General features: G+C 35.4%; 1 protein-coding gene across 11 annotated transcripts in view; it reads right to left on the bottom strand.

Moving 5' to 3' along the window:
* The window catches only part of LOC113105511 (uncharacterized), a 40,089-nt gene that overhangs the window by 17,959 nt on the left and 3,287 nt on the right, over window positions 1–18,843 (bottom strand). For 6 of the 11 annotated variants that reach the window (XM_026266590.1, XM_026266593.1, XM_026266591.1 and 3 more), the window contains 11 exons: window positions 13,733–13,790; window positions 13,321–13,416; window positions 11,246–11,299; window positions 10,743–10,921; window positions 10,424–10,563; window positions 9,645–9,719; window positions 5,901–6,149; window positions 3,499–3,702; window positions 3,077–3,301; window positions 2,027–2,530; window positions 149–382 (listed from right to left, as the gene is read on the bottom strand). In XM_026266590.1, coding sequence (XP_026122375.1) covers window positions 149–382; window positions 2,027–2,530; window positions 3,077–3,301; window positions 3,499–3,702; window positions 5,901–6,149; window positions 9,645–9,719; window positions 10,424–10,563; window positions 10,743–10,921; window positions 11,246–11,299; window positions 13,321–13,416; window positions 13,733–13,790 — 2,018 coding nt within the window. The remainder of the gene's footprint in view (window positions 1–148; window positions 383–2,026; window positions 2,531–3,076; window positions 3,302–3,498; window positions 3,703–5,900; window positions 6,150–9,644; window positions 9,720–10,423; window positions 10,564–10,742; window positions 10,922–11,245; window positions 11,300–13,320; window positions 13,417–13,732; window positions 13,791–18,843) is intronic. The other 5 variants (XM_026266594.1, XM_026266595.1, XM_026266596.1 and 2 more) reach the window with 5 other exon arrangements.

Here is an 18,843-nt window from a genome sequence, read left to right as displayed (position 1 = left end):
TGAAGTGTGATCTAAAACAGATCTCACCAGCTCAAAACATTTAAAATCAGTTCTCTGTTATATACTCAACGTACAACACACATATTCACAGCAAACAAACACAGAATGAGAATGAAGCACAGAGAAAGGTTCAGGCAAGCACATGTACCTGTGAGTGTGTCAGGGGAAGGGACTGAAATGGAGGCAATGGCAGGGGCTACAGTGGATGTTTGGGCATAAATGTAGGGGACAGGGATCGTGGATCGTGAGGGTGGGGGGAGAATGAAAGGAGATGTAGGGGCATTAACAGGAAGCGGGGCTACTGGTCTGCGCACATTAGGCCTAACCACTGTGGGCACAACCTGATGCCTCCATTCGTACGTCTGGACCTCTGGGAGAGGCTCTGAGGTTGACATTAACCAGACGAGAATGGAAAATGACAGAAAAAGGAGAGAATGATTACAAAAGAAGAATGAAGGATGAGAAGATGAGTGCAGAAAGGAAACTATTTAAAGGGTTTAGGTTCACCCAAAAATGACAGTTCTTTTACTTTTGTTCAGGTTCGTATGGAAGTAAATTAATGACACGTGTTTTTAAAGCAAAACCTAATGGTGAAGTTGACTGCTGGAGCAGATGGTGATTTACTGCTATTCCTACAGTAACCAGATATGCAACATATCCACTGAATGTACAAATACGGAAGAAAATTGGTAAAGTAAATTAAAATGACTGAAAATTGTCTGTTGAAAATTGTAGGAGGCATTTCTTTTTTTATTATTATAATATTTTGGAAATTAACTTTGGAATGTGAAAATTGATTGCTGAATTTGTAATAATAAAATGCATTTGAAATGTGTATGTTCAAAATATGTACACAGCTTAAAGGAATAGTTAACCTGAAAAAAAGAAGAAAAAAAAGAAAAAGAAAAAGGCCATCCAAGATGTAGATGAATGGGTGCCGTCAGAATGAGAGTCCAAACAGCTGGTAAAAACATCAAAATAATCCACATGTAATCCACATGATTCCAGTACATCAATTAATGAATGTGAAGCAAAAATGTTTGTGCCTGTATAAGAAACAAATCCATATTTAAGATGTTTTAACTTCAAACCATTGCTTCTGGTCAAAATCCATAATAACACTTCCTCCAGTGAAAAAGTTTATCCAATGTTGTCCTTTCACATCAAAATCCTGTTTTCACTTGTAAACATGCTTAAACTGTGCATATTTCTTTCCTGATTCCGACAAGATTCAGTCCTTTTCACTGGAGAAAGTAACATTATGAATAGAAGACTCATATTTTAGCCAGAAATAAGAAGTTAAAATCATCATAATAATGGATTTGTTTCTTGCAAACACACAGATTTTCGCTTAACAAGAGGTCAATTGATGGACTGGAGTCATGCAGATTTCTTGTGGATTATTGTGAGGTTCTAATCAGCTGTTTGGAGTCTCATTCTGACGGCACCCATTCACTGCAGTGGATTTATTGGTGAGCAAGTGATGTTACGATAAATTCAGATTAAGAAACAAATTAATCTACATCATGGATGGCCTGAGAGTAAATATTCAACACATTTTCATTTTTGAGTCAACTATTTCTTTAAAATGCATTTAATTTAAAGAAATTGCATTTATTTTAATAGTGCTTTATACAATACAGACTGTTTCAAAGCATCTTAATAATAACTCAATAATTAATAAATAATAACACAAAGTTGTTATTGAGTTGATGTTGCAAAGTGACATTTATCATTATTTTACTTCCTAATGCTATTTTCAAAATCCAGCAGTTTTGGAGCATCACGAGGGTAAGTAAATGATGGCAATTTTCATTTTTGGATGAATTTTCCCTTTAAAAAATTAGGCATGGTTGATTCAGGATTAGAAATTTCACAATATTCATGCTCCATTTAAAGGGCATCCAAAACCCTATAACAATGCATTATTTCTTTTAAATCTTGAACTCAACATATGAAAACGAGTTTAGTTTAACACATGCAAACAGGTTTAGAATACAGTTATCCTACAGTGTTTGCTCTCTACCTGATTCGGCAACAACAGGTGCAGTGACCATACGACCAACATCGGGAGTGGAACTTAGAGGAGCATCAGAAAGAGTGAGATGAGGAGATGACAAGAGAGTAGAGACAAATGGATACGGGGTGGACTGAGAACTAGACATAGCAGCAGGAGCAATGGAGGGAGAAACCAGTGATGCTGGAGCAGGAGAGAGGATGGCAGCTGACAGGGTTTGAGAGCAAGACATAGAGACTGACTCAACGCTGGGCATCTCAGAGGAAGGAGCCACACTGGGAGATGTTACAGCAGGATTGAGACTAATGGTAGAAGAGTCCATTGGTTGAGGAAGCACACAGGATGAAGACATTGCAGGAAGGGGGACATACGTTAGGGGAGAGGTTTGTGCAGGAGGAGAGGAGATCACTGAGCCTGGATGACACTCTCTGTTAATGTGTTCTGGAGAGGTAAGGGGAGCAGGACACAGAGTAGGGTGCAGCTTAGGAGGCCTCCACTCTTTTTGCCAAGATGCTGGAGTTTACCATAGTAAATAATGATGGAGTGCATGTATGATAAGTAGACAGTTTTTACAGGGGAAGAAAGAAGAAAAAAAAAGAAAAAGGTATGATTAAAATTGATTTGCAAATATGTTTGAAAAATATAATTATACATTTTTGATTCAAATATTTTATGCCACAGCCATTTGCTACTTGCTATTGTTAATTAGAGGAATGAGGTATTTATAATTAAGGGTAGGTGATATTGATATTCTAGAGAGTCACCAATTTTTGGTTAATCTTTCCATAACATACAATTAACATATTTTATTCCAACATTTTGTGGTTGATTCTTTGCATCTTTAAAATATACTGAATTATACTTTTCAACTTTTAAATGTACACAAGTATATGAACAGACTTGTAGCTAACAAAAATGGACTAAAAGCTATAAAACTCTTTCATAGAGTCTTTCAGTGACTTTATGGCTCTTTATTACCTCCAAATCATTTTCAGAAACCTGGGTAATGAACATGAAACTTAATTTTAAATGGCATCAAATTAAATCTGCCCCATGTACCTGTCTCAGTGGCAGAGGGCATGCTTGTAGGCTTTGTAAGGGCAGAGCCTGGCTCAGCCAATGACGCGCGATACATTTTTGAGGGCCGTGGTGCAGGTAAAGTCATTGTGCCCTGATGAGAAGAGCCAAACTCAAAGGAGGAGGGGTGTAAATCAGAAAGGGAGGAGTGTGAAGAGGGAAAACTCTGAGGTCTCCGGGTCTTGCTACGAGCAACCGAATGGGTGGCTAAGCCAAGGGAGAAAATGATGAGACAGAAAAGAGAAGAATGAAGAAAAGACAAAATGGAAGCAAGATGAAGCAGCAACAGGACAGATAAAAATGAAATATATGCAAATATCAAATAAGCAAAAATACATTACACAGTTAATGCAAGCTACAATACAACTATTTAAAAGCTATATCTTTACTGATTTATTCTTTACCTTTCTGGGTTATGTCAGGCAGAGGAGTCTGTTGAGGGGATGAGGAGGATTGAGCAGAGGAAAGAGAGAATGGTGTGCTAGTCCCAGGAAGAAAAGAGAGAGGCCTTTGGGGAGGAGCTGCACTGCCCTCAGCAGAGCGACTGCTCTCCATTAACTCAGACCTAGCAAGACCTCCAGACGGCCTTTTAGTGACAGATACAGCAACTTAAGGAGAGAGGGAAAATTTATAGCATGATGAGAGTAAGAGAGGGAAGAAATAGCAGAAAATAGAGTAAAGCTACAGCTTTGTGTAAATCTGTTGATGTGTGTGTTTAAAAGGAGGCAAAAACACTCATTGGAGTGAGGTAAATAAGGTTCATTAGATCAAGTTGTGATAGGGCAAGAATAATAAAAGTCAGGGGCTGGATATATAGCTGTTTGATGAACAAATTCACAGGGAGCTACAGCAGTTACTATGGTGGTCAGGCTGCTATTTCCTTAAACAGCAGCCTTAAAACTGTTTTCTGTTGTTTTTAACGGACAGTTTTTCAGAAGAAAACAATTAAGATTCCTTTTAAAGAATCTAGAAGTGATGTACGTTCAAAGACAAATAAATTCTACAAAAGTTCCACACAATGCCTCTGCAGAAACAATCATTTGTAATTAAACTACATCATTTAAAAATAGCTGTCTCAGAATTTAATGCAAATATTCATGTAGTAATGTCATGCAGATATTCAGCATGAATATAACAAATTTAGTTTAAAGTAGTCAAAATGTGAGGCAGAAAGAAAAACTATGCACAATTGTTAGCTATATGGTCAGTTTATGAAATACACTACCTTTCAAAAGTTTGGTACTTAAAGACTTCATGTATAATACATTTTAGGGTTTAATGCATTATAATTATTCATAATGTGCAGTGTAATACATTGTATCTTGTTGTCAATAATTAAATCCAAATTTAAAATGTATAATGTAATTATAGTGTTACAATGTATTAACTGTGGTTACAATTATTCATAAGATTGAACAATACATTATAAGGTGCATTACAATAATGCCTTATACATAAAGGCTTTAAGTTAACATTTTGCATATAAAAAGAAAGTTATATATATATATATATATATATATATATATATATATATATATATATATAGTTGTTCCTAAGGCTCAGTGGTAGAACATTGCATTAGCAGTGCAAAAGGTTGTGAGTTCAATTCCCAGGGAACACACATGCTGTTAAAAAACAATTGTATAGCCTGAATGCACTCGAAGTCACTTTGGATAGTGTTTTCTAAATGCATAAATGTAAACTATATATACACTGTAAAAAATAAGTGTAATTTTAACTGTAAAATTTTGTAAAAACGCTACGGAAAAAAACTGATAATAGGTTAACAGTACGTTCCCGTACTATATACAGGGAAAAACTGTAAAAGATCTAACAAAGCATTTAATGTAAATTTACAGTAAAATTCTGTTAATTATACAGCTTTTAGAAGTAAAAAAAGAACAAATCAATGTATAATTTACAGTCTAAAACTGTAAACTGATATTCCCAGAATTCCCTGCGTGACACTCCACGTTTGAAAGTATTTTGTTTAAATAATCATGTTTTTAAATAGTTCTTGTTATCAGTTATGTACATTTGAGCTTTATGTTACATCTTCTGTTGCTTAATGAAAGTTTTTTGCATTATTTAAGTATCACGTGTGTTACCATGATGGTGTTTTGTGTTTCCATAAATGTGCACCTTCTATATGTTAATATATACTTCTGCTTGTGGTGAAGCTACTTGTGATGAGCTTTGATACTTCATGTGGCTTTCTCTTATACAGTACCATCTTTATTATTATGGTGGTTGTCAGTATTTTCAAGGTACAAAACAGATTTAATTTTGTGTGTTGTTGAATTTACTGGTTTATATTCACATTTTCTTGTTTGTAAATTACAGCTTTATATTGTAAAATTAACAGTTTTTGACGTAAATGTGTTTACAGTTTTCTGTATTTTTACAAAATTATTCTGGCAACCACAGCTGCCAAAAAGTTTTTGTAAAAACAACAAGAAATTTTTTACAGTGTATATATATATATATATATATATATATATATATATATATATATATATATACGAGACCACCATATATTATACTTTAAATAATAATATATTTGCTTTCTTTTTGTTAGGCACAAAAATGGACTTCCATAGTACTATTACTTAACCTTTAAAGCACACCAATATCTTCTAAAAACATAAATGGTGAAAACATGTACTGTAAGTAATAATACAGAAGAGTGAGTCTGTGGATGATCTATGAGGTATGTAGTATGGACATGTACACAGTGCAGTGGATGGAGACCAGCACAACTCTATGGTGATCTGCTGCATTGCACCGGGTGGATGAGTGTTTGTACCTGAGCCGGTCGGCGGCTGGAAGATTTTGGGCAGGGCAGGTGGATGAGCACGTACAAATGCAGGTATAGTGAAGGCATATGGGGAGGGGCGTGCCTGCGGGACGCTGCCAGCAGCACGGGGGAGTTGGATACAGGAAGGGAAGAGGGGCGGGGCAGACGGGTCAAGAGTGGTGTATGACAGGGGGCGGTCCTGGAGAGGAACGTTAGGTGTAATGAAAGAACAGCTCATCCGCTCCGGTTCAGAATGAGCTGAGAGAAATGATGATGATCATGGAGAGGAACAGACAAAAACAGAGGAAATTAGAGTGAAGGTGCATTTGCTAAAGAAGAGTTGACAGGTAGCAGACAAAAAATGCAGAGAGATAAAGAAAAACTGATATGAGGAGGGAATAATTTAGTAGAGAAGTAAAGGAAACCAGGAAAAGATGCAGATCTTAGATTAACTCTGGGGAAAAAAAGTGACCACTGGTATGCTGAGGTCATGGGAATGCATTATGCAATTTCCCCCACTTTCTGACAGAGTTAAAACATTTCAATGAATCCAGTCTTTCCAAATGCTCTCTCAAACACGAGTTAGAAAGTGCATTACTTATGATCTTATTTCTATCTGATACAAAATGAAGAAGTGAAACAATTATATATTCTATTTATATATGTGTGTGTGTGTGGGGGGGGGTGTATGTGTGAAAAGGTTTTTTGTGATATTCATGATCTCTACTTTTACATTTCTGGTTTTGGCTTTTAGATGCTTCCACAAGTTTAAGTAGTAACATTATGCTCAGTTATTATACTATATTACACTAAAGTAATTTACACTTGAGTGCATAATAACAATAATAATAAACAGGGGTGAACACACCAGATGTGCACCAATATATCCATGGTTTATGTATAAAATATTAAAAAAATATTAAATATACACAATAAGAAATATATAAAAATACAATAAATATGCATTTTTGTAATATTTATACACACAGACACACACTTTTGAATAAAAATAGAATGCAATGATGTGGAAGGTTCAAATTTTAATATTTTATTCACAGTACAACATAGATGACATATCAAATATTTAAACTGGGAAAATGTATCATTTTAATTTAAAATTTCATGGCATCAACACATCTCAAAAAAGTTGGACGAGGCCATGTTTACCACTGTGTGGCATCCCCTCTTCTTTTTATAACAGTCTGCAAACGTCTGGGGACTGAGGAGACAAGTCGCTCAAGTTTAGGAATAGGAATGTTGTCCCATTCTTGTCTAATACAGGCTTCTAGTTAGGGGTGTAACGATACGTGTATTCGTATTGAACCGTTCGGTACGACGCTTTCGGTTCGGTACGCGGTACGCATTATGTATACCGAACGGTTCGTTGGAGTAATTAATTATATTTGAAAAAAAAAAAAAGAGAGAGAGAAAGAAATATAATGATATGCGTTCAACAAGGTAGCCCAATAACCCAAACAACGTAACAGGCAACGCCCCTGACACTCCCGAAGAAGAAAAAAACACCATCTTATATGTTTATGTTAGGCTACTCAGCAGGCGCTCGCTCACTCAGTACGCGCTGAAGGCTCGTTGCAAAATAGCCAATGCGTTTAACAGACTAGAAATGAGAAGATCCTCCAATAACCAACAGGTCTGGTGTTTGGGTGCACTTTGGATTCCCTTTAAGCTATAATGGTGATGGCAAGAGAGTGGTGGATAAAAAAACAACGGTATGTCGCATCTGCAACATGACAGGGTACACCAGCGGGATTACAAAAAAAAAAAAAAAAAAAACAGCGGGAATATCTGGGATATATGCGTCAGTACTATCTGGGAAAAGACGAAAAAAAGGAGAAACATGCACGCAGCAAACTATCCCTGCAGCATTTAGACACTAGCTTACAGGGAATCCAACCCAAACACCAGACCTGTTGGTTATTTTAGGATCTTATATTTCTGGTCTGTTAAATGCATTAGACATTTTGCAACGAGCCTTCAGCGCGTGCTGAGTGAGCGAGCGCCTTAGGGGCCGTTCACATATCGTGCCTAAAAACGCATGGAAAACGCTAAGCGCGTCTTTCTCCTCCTTTCCAAAGCGCTCGGGCAGAAGCGCTCATGAGGCGTCTGTCTTTGCTAAGCAACAATGACGTGCTCTCTCCATGAGACGCGGAAATTTCAGCGAAGGATAAATGGATTTGCAGCTCTAAAAATCGCTTGCAGTAGCTCTGCTACTAAATTTATTTCAAAATTGCAATCCATATACAACTATGATCAGCTGATCCTTCATCTTGGCTGAGCTCTCAACGTTGTTACGGGAAAGGATGAAGCTGATTGGTTGGTTCTTGTCACATGACCCGCGGTGCGCTTGCGGCATTCTGAAAAGTTGAGATGTTTTTACATTTTGCTGTATCTAAAACGTATCGAACCGAACCGAACCGAACCGTGACATCAGTGTATCGTATCGAACCGAACCGTGAATTTTGTGAACCGTTACACCCCTACTTCTAGTTGCTCAACTGCTTAGGTCTTCTTTGTCGCATCTTCCTTTATGAAGCGCCAAATGGTCACTTTTTTTCTCAGAGTTAATCTAAGATCTGCATCTTTTCCTGGTTTCCTTTACTTCTCTACTAAATTTTTTACAAAAAGAACTTCACATTTTGATTCGTCTGACCACAGAACAGTTTTCCACTTTGCCACAGTCCATTTTAAATGAGCCTTGGCCCAGAGAAAACGCCTGCGTTTCTGGATAATGTATAGATATGGCTTCTTTTTTGACCTATAGAGTGTTAGCCAGTAACGGCGAATGTCACGGTGGATTGTCTTCACCGACAGTGTTTTCTGTAAGTATTCCTGAGCCCATGTTGTGATTTCCATTACAGTAGCATTCCTGTATGTGATGCAGTGCCGTCCAAGGGTACGAAGAACACGGGCATCCAGTATGGTTTTCCAGCCTTGACCCTTACACACAGAGATTGTCATGCACTGTAGATGATGAAAACATCAAACTCTTTGCAGTTTTTCTCTTAGAAACTCCTTTCTGATATAGCTCCACTATTTTTCACCGCAGCATTGGGGGAATTGGTGATCTTCTGCCCATCTTGACTTCTGAGAGACACTACCACCCTGAGAGGCTCTTTTTCTACCCAATCATGTTGCCAATGGATCTAATAAGTTGCAAATTGGTCCTACATCTGTTGCTTATATGTGCATTTCCGGCCTCTTATTGCTACCTGTCCCAACTTCTTTGGAATGTGTAGCTCTCATGAAATCCAAAATGAGCCAATATTTTGCATGACATTTCAAAATGTCTCACTTTCAACATTTGATATGTTTCTATATTCTTTTGAGAATAAAATATAAGTTTATGAGATTTGTAAATTATTCCATTCCTTTTTTACTCACAATCTGTACAGTGTCCCAACTTTTCGGGAATCGGGTTTGTATTTATTTATTTATATATTATTATATTTATTTATATTTTTATTATATATAAATAATTTAATAATGTGAAAGAATGCGAAAAATAATCTTAATACATAATATTATATAAATATCAGCAGATCACGTGTCAAATATTCAATTAGGACTATAAAAATTTAGAAAAAAGGGTTCCACAATTGTGATTCAAGTATTTACCAACCTAAAACCACCATGATACAAATTGAGCAGTGTGAATTTTTTAATACGATGTTAATTCCAGTGTTAAGGGAAGAAAGAGAGTGGAACTAGAAGCCAGAGCATTCAGTAATCTACCTGTGTCAGAGGGACCTGTGTCTACAGCAGGTCTCCAGGCTTTGTCATGTATTCTCCTAGCAGGAGGAAGAGGATCTGACCACATACAGGAAGAATAGAGCCAAAGGCAAAGAATGAAAAAGAAAAGCAAGATAGCAGCTGAGAAAAAATAACCAAAAAGAAATAAACAAATCTACAACGTGAATGAGAGATAATATTGTCAGATTCTGTGTATGTCATGGCTAACCACATGGAAGCTACCTTTAAATCAAACCTATATTTAACCCTCTAACTCTAGCACACTCTATTCTAAATGTATCTTTTTTTTAAGTGCCCCTTTTAGACTTGCACTCTATTCATTTACTAACTGCTTGTTGCTAAAAATTGCTACATGTACTGCCCTAAGCTAACTGAGACTATAGCACTTGCATATTATTGCTCTTTTGTTGATTTTGATTGCTTCCATTGCTCTCATTTGTAAGTCGCTTTGGATGAAACTGTGTGCTAAATGACTAAATGACTAAATGTAAATCTGAAATACAGTATTAAACTTGGGCAAACATTAAATAAACTCGATACATCCAAACAACTAAAAACAGCAAACAATCACCGAGTTATCTACATCTACATCAATTTTCATAAATCAGGAAACCACACAATGCCAGGGGTGGAAAAAATGCGAATACCTATTCAGAACAGGAAATGCCTGTTTCTAAACTTATTCCAAACTTCTAGGTTCAGCTTCAAATTTTCTAGTGTGTGTACTTAAGACTGAGAGTACATGTATATGTCAATATTACCTATTACAGCTGTGGCCATTTTCACTGCCGCATTCATTCTTCTGTCCTCCTCTTCATCGCTGTCATTGAAGTCATCCAGGTTTCCAATGTCGGACTGCTTCAAACTCATCAGACTCGCCAGACTTTGCATGTCTTCATCACTGAATGCACAACACAGAATGCAGCACTAGTGAAAATAATTGAAGGCCTACTGAAACACACTATAGATCAGTAAAGTACAGAAAATTTAGTTGATTCTGCGTGTGTCATCTGCTTGGACTGATGCTTCCACATCATTACAAAGATCTAGAGAAACACAACTGGAACACACTGAACTCACGTAGCTTTGCCCTCCTTCAGGAAGACACAGGACAGTGTGAGTTTAAGTGTGGCATCCAACACTTTCACAGACAGAGGCTTTAGTGTAAGCGTCAGGTCAAACTGAGCCGGGGTCACGCTTGCGTACTTCTTCATGTTCACATCCACTGATGCTAAAACCTTTCGGTGGCCCTTTGTTTCCTGTGGATGTTAGAGCACAGTACCTTCAAACTGTAGTGTACTGCAAAATCAGTGAAGCCATCACAACATAGTTCAAGACATGCTTTTTCAAAAACGCTGTCTTTTGATGACAAAATCATGCAAAAGAGCAAGAACAATACATAAAATGTACAACTTGACCCATTTCTGTAAGAGCCCTTTATTAAATGGAGAAAAAGAGGCAGGGGGTGGCCCATACTTTTAAACCAAAACAGAAATGCTATTGTGGATGAGGTTAGCTAACAGCTAAAATTGCTAGCAGCACCTTTAATAAACAGGGTGAGATTATACAGTAAACAGACTCACATTCTCTATGATGAAAGTCCAGTCTTTGTCCTCAAATTCATCTGCATTTGGATCCTAAAGGGAAAGGGAATTATTAGTTTCTTATTAGTTTATTACTTGCAAATTTAAGCACCGTATCACAAATTATCTGCTACTATTCAAAATATAAGATTTTTAATGCTTTTATATATATATATATATATATATATATATATATATATATATATATATATATATATATATATATATATATATATATATATACAGTATTGTTCAAAATAATAGCAGTACAATGTGACTAACCAGAATAATCAAGGTTTTTCGTATATTTTTTTATTGCTACGTGGCAAACAAGTTACCAGTAGGTTCAGTAGATTCTCAGAAAACAAATGAGACCCAGCATTCATGATATGCACGCTCTTAAGGCTGTGCAATTGGGCAATTAGTTGAATTAGTTGAAAGGGGTGTGTTCAAAAAAATAGCAGTGTGGCATTCAATCACTGAGGTCATCAATTTTGTGAAGAAACAGGTGTGAATCAGGTGGCCCCTATTTAAGGATGAAGCCAACACTTGTTGAACATGCATTTGAAAGCTGAGGAAAATGGGTCGTTCAAGACATTGTTCAGAAGAACAGCGTACTTTGATTAAAAAGTTGATTAAAGAGGGGAAAACCTATAAAGAGGTGCAAAAAATGATAGGCTGTTCAGCTAAAATGATCTCCAATGCCTTAAAATGGAGAGCAAAACCAGAGAGACGTGGAAGAAAACGGAAGACAACCATCAAAATGGATAGAAGAATAACCAGAATGGCAAAGGCTCAGCCAATGATCACCTCCAGGATGATCAAAGACAGTCTGGAGTTACCTGTAAGTACTGTGACAGTTAGAAGACGTCTGTGTGAAGCTAATCTATTTTCAAGAATCCCCCGCAAAGTCCCTCTGTTAAAAAAAAGGCATGTGCAGAAGAGGTTACAATTTGCCAAAGAACACATCAACTGGCCTAAAGAGAAATGGAGGAACATTTTGTGGACTGATGAGAGTAAAATTGTTCTTTTTGGGTCCAAGGGCCACAGGCAGTTTGTGAGACGACCCCCAAACTCTGAATTCAAGCCACAGTACACAGTGAAGACAGTGAAGCATGGAGGTGCAAGCATCATGATATGGGCATGTTTCTCCTACTATGGTGTTGGGCCTATTTATCGCATACCAGGGATCATGGATCAGTTTGCATATGTTAAAATACTTGAAGAGGTCATGTTGCCCTATGCTGAAGAGGACATGCCCTTGAAATGGTTGTTTCAACAAGACAATGACCCAAAACACACTAGTAAACGGGCAAAGTCTTGGTTCCAAACCAACAAAATTAATGTTATGGAGTGGCCAGCCCAATCTCCAGACCTTAATCCAATTGAGAACTTGTGGGGTGATATCCAAAAATGCTGTTTCTGAAGCAAAACCAAGAAATGTGAATGAATTGTGGAATGTTGTTAAAGAATCATGAGAGATGCCACAAGTTGGTTGACTCCATGCCACACAGATGTCAAGCAGTTTTAAAAAACTGTGTTCATACAACTAAATATTAGTTTAGTGATTCACAGGATTGCTAAATCCCAGAAAAAAAAATGTTTGTACAAAATAGTTTTGAGTTTGTACAGTCAAAGGTAGACACTGCTATTTTTTTGAACACACCCCTTTCAACTAATTGCCCAATTGCACAGCCTTAAGAGCGTGCATATCATGAATGCTGGGTCTTGTTTGTTTTCTGACAATCTACTGAACCTACAGGTAACTTGTTTGCCACGTAGCAATAAAAAATATATTAAAAACCTTGATTATTCTGGTTAGTCACATTGTACTGCTATTATTTTGAACAATACTGTATATATATATATATATATATATATATATATATATATATATATATATTGTCTGAGGAACAGCATTTATTCGAAATAAGTTTTTAACAATATAAAAGATTGAATCATTTAAATCATAATTGCTAAATAAAACTATGCATTTCTTTAAAAAAAAAAATCTAACTCAAACTTTTGAATTGCATTTTACACTGATTTCTTTTTATATCATATTATATATTCACCTTAAAAAGAGTGACAGTGATATCCACACTCTCAGCAACCTGCCAAACCACAGTCCCCCTGTATGGGTTCTTGATACCTGGTTGCCAGCCATGAAGCTAATAATGATACAGAAAATCTTAACATGACAGCTGCCAGGATGACGATTATGCACATTTCTTCATTAAAAAACACACATTAATAATAATGTATAGTACAGCAAAACACTATCCAACCATAATCTTAAATGAGATAAAAACAACTATTATGTGTTGTTCTGTACTTACAACTTTACTTAACTTAAATCACTTTACTATTCCAGTAGCTATTAAAACACCTGTAATTCTATATGAATAAGATGAAGTTAACCTAATGACAGCTGCAAAGCTATAAATGTGTGAACAATAACACTAGAAACCCACATCCTCCGTTTACCTTGCTGCAGATGCGTCTGTTTCGTCTGGTCCAAACCACTCGAAGTTTGTCTGGCTGCCTGTGAATGACAAATAACATCAAATAACACAGTACAATACAACTACATCATAGCTCCTGTTCCACACTGAAAGTACATATACTATTATTTAGTTTTAGTAAACATGTAATATTGCATAAAGCTGTATTTCACGCCACAAAGTACTGACTTTTGAAAGTATTCATGAAACTCAGAAAACATAACTAGGACTTTCACCTAAAATTCCCTTGGTAATTGCTTTAAGGAAGTTAGTCTCCATCAGCAAGAAGAAGGAAACTACTATCATGCGCACTCAGTTTGGTTATTAGGTTACTCATCTGACCCACATGCAGGAAAGCATTAGCTGGCTTCATTGCATGGAATGCTGTAGCGTCTTTTAAGATTGAGTGAAATTATTTGTTCCTGTTCAAACAGGCTAACACTGTGTCATAATGTGAGCAATCGCAGAACAAAATATGTTTCTGCTATTTAAAAAAATAACTTAGAGACTCAACATGAGGTGCAGAAGGGTCAGTATCCAACACCTGTGACACATCTTAAAATATGTCCATGCTAACATTCTGGACAAGCACAGCATATAGCTGAAAAATAATTAGATAAGAGAGTTCACATCATGAGGAATCATTTGAGATAAAAGAGTTCACTGTACTATGAAAACATACTGTAATTTTCATCTCAAACCTCTAAAAACACCATTTAATTAAACCAAGGTACCAAAAGGATTCGTTCTATACTTAAAGTGAAATTATTTTAAACTATTTTCACATAATTTTTTTTTTTTTTTTTTTTTACATAAAAACCTATCACCTATTACCTATTTTTACATAAATTGTCATAAGTCGTGCAAGTCATTTGTAAGCTTCAGTAACTGAGTATTAGCAGAGTGGGGTGTGATGAGGATTTCCCTTTAGTGTGGTTGTGGGAAATATAACCTGAGCCTTGTTCTCCTTTTCCCCAGTGTGTTTACGTCAGTCTGATCTCTCTTCTCTCAATGGAGGGTGTGGACTCTTCTCACAATAACATGGTAAGATCAGCTGTGTAACTTACATACACAATGCCACTTCCTCATGGAAGTCTTTTTGGCTCAAATGTCTCATTTTTAACAATTTTTTTCTGTTTGCCAATTACCTTAATGTTTATTAAGTTCCCTTATTGTATACAGTGAAAAAAATTTATTTTCCATTTTTGCAAGTGAAAAAGAACAAGTCAGCTTACATTTTACATTTATTGTTTTTTTTTCTATGAAATAACTGTTTTGTTTTATTTTCAGTAGCCTACCAGTTATATACATTAGGGTTTTATGTTATCTTATAGGGGTGTAACGGTACACAAAAATCACGGTTCGGTACGTACCTCAGTTTTAAAGTCACGGTTCGGTTCATTTTCGGTACAGTAAGGGAAAGAAATGCAAACATTAAACTGCAGGTTATTAATTACTATAAACTTTGTTTAACAATTTGTTTTCACTTTAAAAAAAATACTTTTTAATAAAATATATAAAAAAATAAAAAAAGAATAAGAAATAAAATACTGCTGCAAAGTTCTCCACTAAATAAAATACTCTCAGTCTCAAACCTATATCATATAATAAAATATAATGAAAAATATAAATAAATAACTATGATTACAGTGCAGCATTATCAATTGAGTAGCTTGTAGGCCTGCTCAAATTTAAAAAATATATATAACCTTTCCAAAGTGTAAAGAGCAGCATGAACAGTTTCAGTTTTTAGACCTGCTCAGATTCAGATTTCAGATTTCGGAATTAAGAGCAAAGGTCTGTTTTTTTTTTACTATTTCAGTAGGTTGGTAGTTTAACATTATATCAGTTAATGAATGTACTGCATATTTAAGTTCAATCAGTAAAACCTAAAATGTTATTTATATATTTGTTGTATTTCTGGCAACCACAGCTGCTGTTTCTTACCATAAATTACACAATTTATTTTGTATTATACAAAAGTACAAAAAACACACTATTATTTATACATGCAGTCAGATGACTGTGCAGTTATGCAACTCTCATGGGGCAGGTCGGGCATCCCATGCAGCACACCTGTAACATCTATCACTCAATAGTACTGTACATCTGGAAAAGTGCTGATTGGTCAAATAAATGGGGGAATAAGTGCTTCTATAAAATAATTTCCTCAAACTGATGAAAAACCAAATGATTGCAGTAGACTGTCTTCGCATGCTAACATGACATTTGAGTCATAATAAAGGAAAGGAAAGGCGGAGAGAAAAAACCGAGGGCCTCTGGGTCTCGTATTGCAGGTCAGTGTCAGCAGCAGCTGCGTGAATGGATGCAAGAGGCCAAGCGACGTGGTGACAGAGTCATGGGGTCGACAGAAATAGACTGGGAAATGGCACACACATTGATATAAAGCGGCTGAAACACTGTGCTACATCTATTAAACTGCATATGAAGGGAATCAAATTTTATGCTTTTTAAACAACTATTTAGATTTGAGGTATTAGATGGTGCGATGTTTAATCTTAAAAGTAAATGTTACACTTTTTTCATATATATATTGTGTAAAATAATATAAATAACCCAGTTCATACATTACGAATCAAAGATTCTAAATGTTTCATTTGTAGAAGTCTTGTAACACTGACCACATTCAAGAACTAGCCGAGTCATTTAACTGACAGAATCAAACAGCTGTTCAGAGGTCAGACATTGTTAAGTCATGTGACTACACAAGGCACACTGTCAATGGAGCACAGAGAGGGCTGCAGTGGCCACAGAAGTCAGATGACATCATCACAGCATCAGCTAATATTACTGAATGTTCCATGAAATACACTAGTGTTCAAAGCTTTGGGGTCAGTAATATTTTCGAAAGAAAATAATACTTGTATTCAGCATGGGTGCATTACATTCATCTAAAGTAAATAATAAATGCATTTTAAAAATTTCAAAAGTATTCTATTCCAAATAAAGAATTCTGAAAAATTGTTGGAAAAAGTTCTAGAATTCAGAAAAATTGTGTTATGGTCTTCAAAGATTTTTTAGTGGCACAATTGTTTTTAACATTGATAATAATAATAAATAAATAATTGTAAATCAGCAAATGATTTCTGAATGATCAGTGGCAGTGAAGATTGGGTTAATGATGCTGAGACTCCAGATATCACACAAATAAATTACGCATTCAAATTACTGCGGTCAAAATGATTAATCACGATTAATTGCATCCAAAATAAAAGTTTTTGTTTACATAATATGTGTACTGTCTTAATTTAATATGTATTATGTATATATATATATATATATATATATATATATATATATATATATATATATATATATATATATATATATATATATATATATATATATATATATAATAAATATACACAGTACACAAGCACACATATATAATGTAAACAAAAACTTTTATTTTGGATGTGATTAATCACGATTAATCTGTTGACAACACTAAAATATATTACAATTATTAAAAATGTAAAATTATTATTAATATATTATAAAACAGGTAACTATTTTACAGTTTAATAATATTTCACAACATTGCTGCTTTTATTGTTTTTTTATTAAATAGTGAGTAGGAGAGTTCAAAAACTACTTTTTTGAACAAAAGTGTATAAAAAGCTAAACGTAGTGTTTTCAAAGTGAACAACAATGTAGTGTCTCTAAGTGAACATGTTTCAGCTAATAAATAAAGAAATGTCTAGTACAACATAGGATGTAATAGTTCTGTCTTGATGCCTATTTTTCAGTAAATAAATAAAAACAATAACCAACATCTTTAATCGTTCCAGTCATTCCCCATACTACAAATTCTTCTGAGCTAGCCATGTTTCTCTTAAATCTCTATGATAAAGACAAGAATATGGTTACTTATTATCCTTCTACTAACATTGTTTTGAAGGAATATCGATTACCACAAAAATTCACTGTCACATGATGCTAATGCACATTATGATGTTGGCTGTCAGGAAAATAATACATTTTCAAGATTGACGGCCTACAATTCAGAAGCATTTATTTGCTAAAAGGGATAACTGAGAGAACTGCATTGAAATTATTGCAGATTTAGATGACTGAACTCAACTAATAACTCAGGAAATAAAGGACACTAGAACTCTTTATATATGAAACACATCCTTACTAAACATATTAAGACATAGACTGTGTCTAATGCAAGGTCTCTTTGGATTTGCAACACTGACAAGAAGTCTGGCAAACCTTTTTTCTGAATGTTTATTAAAAAATCATTTTTAATGTTTATATATGTTTAATTATTATGTACCATGGTCATGCGAGACACAACATTTTGTTCCATTTCCACACACCTAGAATAAAGCTCCACTTGACTTGACTTGAAACTGTGCTTAATGAATGAGTTGGACAGTAAAATCAAGGAAAACCAATCAACAAGTGCTCAAAAACATCCCAGAATGCACCTCTTGCACTTTAGAAAAGGAGTGTGCAGAGCTGCGATCTAGATTAAACGCTAGCAAATGTGATTGAACAAAAATGTTTTTGAAATAGTGAAATACATATAAGACAGAGACTACATGCATGACTGAATGTTAAAATAAATGCCTCTGGTTAGTGCCTTGGCTTATCAACATGTCTAGGACCCTCCCATCAGCATCAGAATGGAAGAGTATCACATAAACAGGGCTTAATGAAGTTGGTCTGTAGCTGCTAATCAAAGTGTCCTTTAAGATGCGCTTCAAGTGGAAGTATTAAGATGTATGTGTTCGAGAGAACTGAAAGTAAAACGGAAAAGAAGAGGAACTAATAACAAAACCCACTACTACAAACAGAAATGTGCTTGCCAGAGTCAACAAGCCATCATATAGGCTACTGTCCGTTGATGTCCCACAGCACACTGACAGTAAACGACACCATCCCTACACACTGCAACCGCACAAGTCGTGTTGTTTATAATGAGAGCGATGCGTTCTAATTTTATAGCGTCGCGTCGCTTTCTAAACGGGTGTCAATGTAGCTACGTCAACCTTTAAAGAAGCGTTAAACATATAGTGTGTAACAACAGTACAGGATAATGAAAAGAGAAATCGCATTTCTTAC

This window comes from Carassius auratus, chromosome 7, assembly GCF_003368295.1.
Source record: "Carassius auratus strain Wakin chromosome 7, ASM336829v1, whole genome shotgun sequence".
Taxonomy (NCBI): Eukaryota; Metazoa; Chordata; class Actinopteri; order Cypriniformes; family Cyprinidae; genus Carassius; species Carassius auratus.
This window is presented reverse-complemented; position numbering and strand designations above follow the sequence as displayed.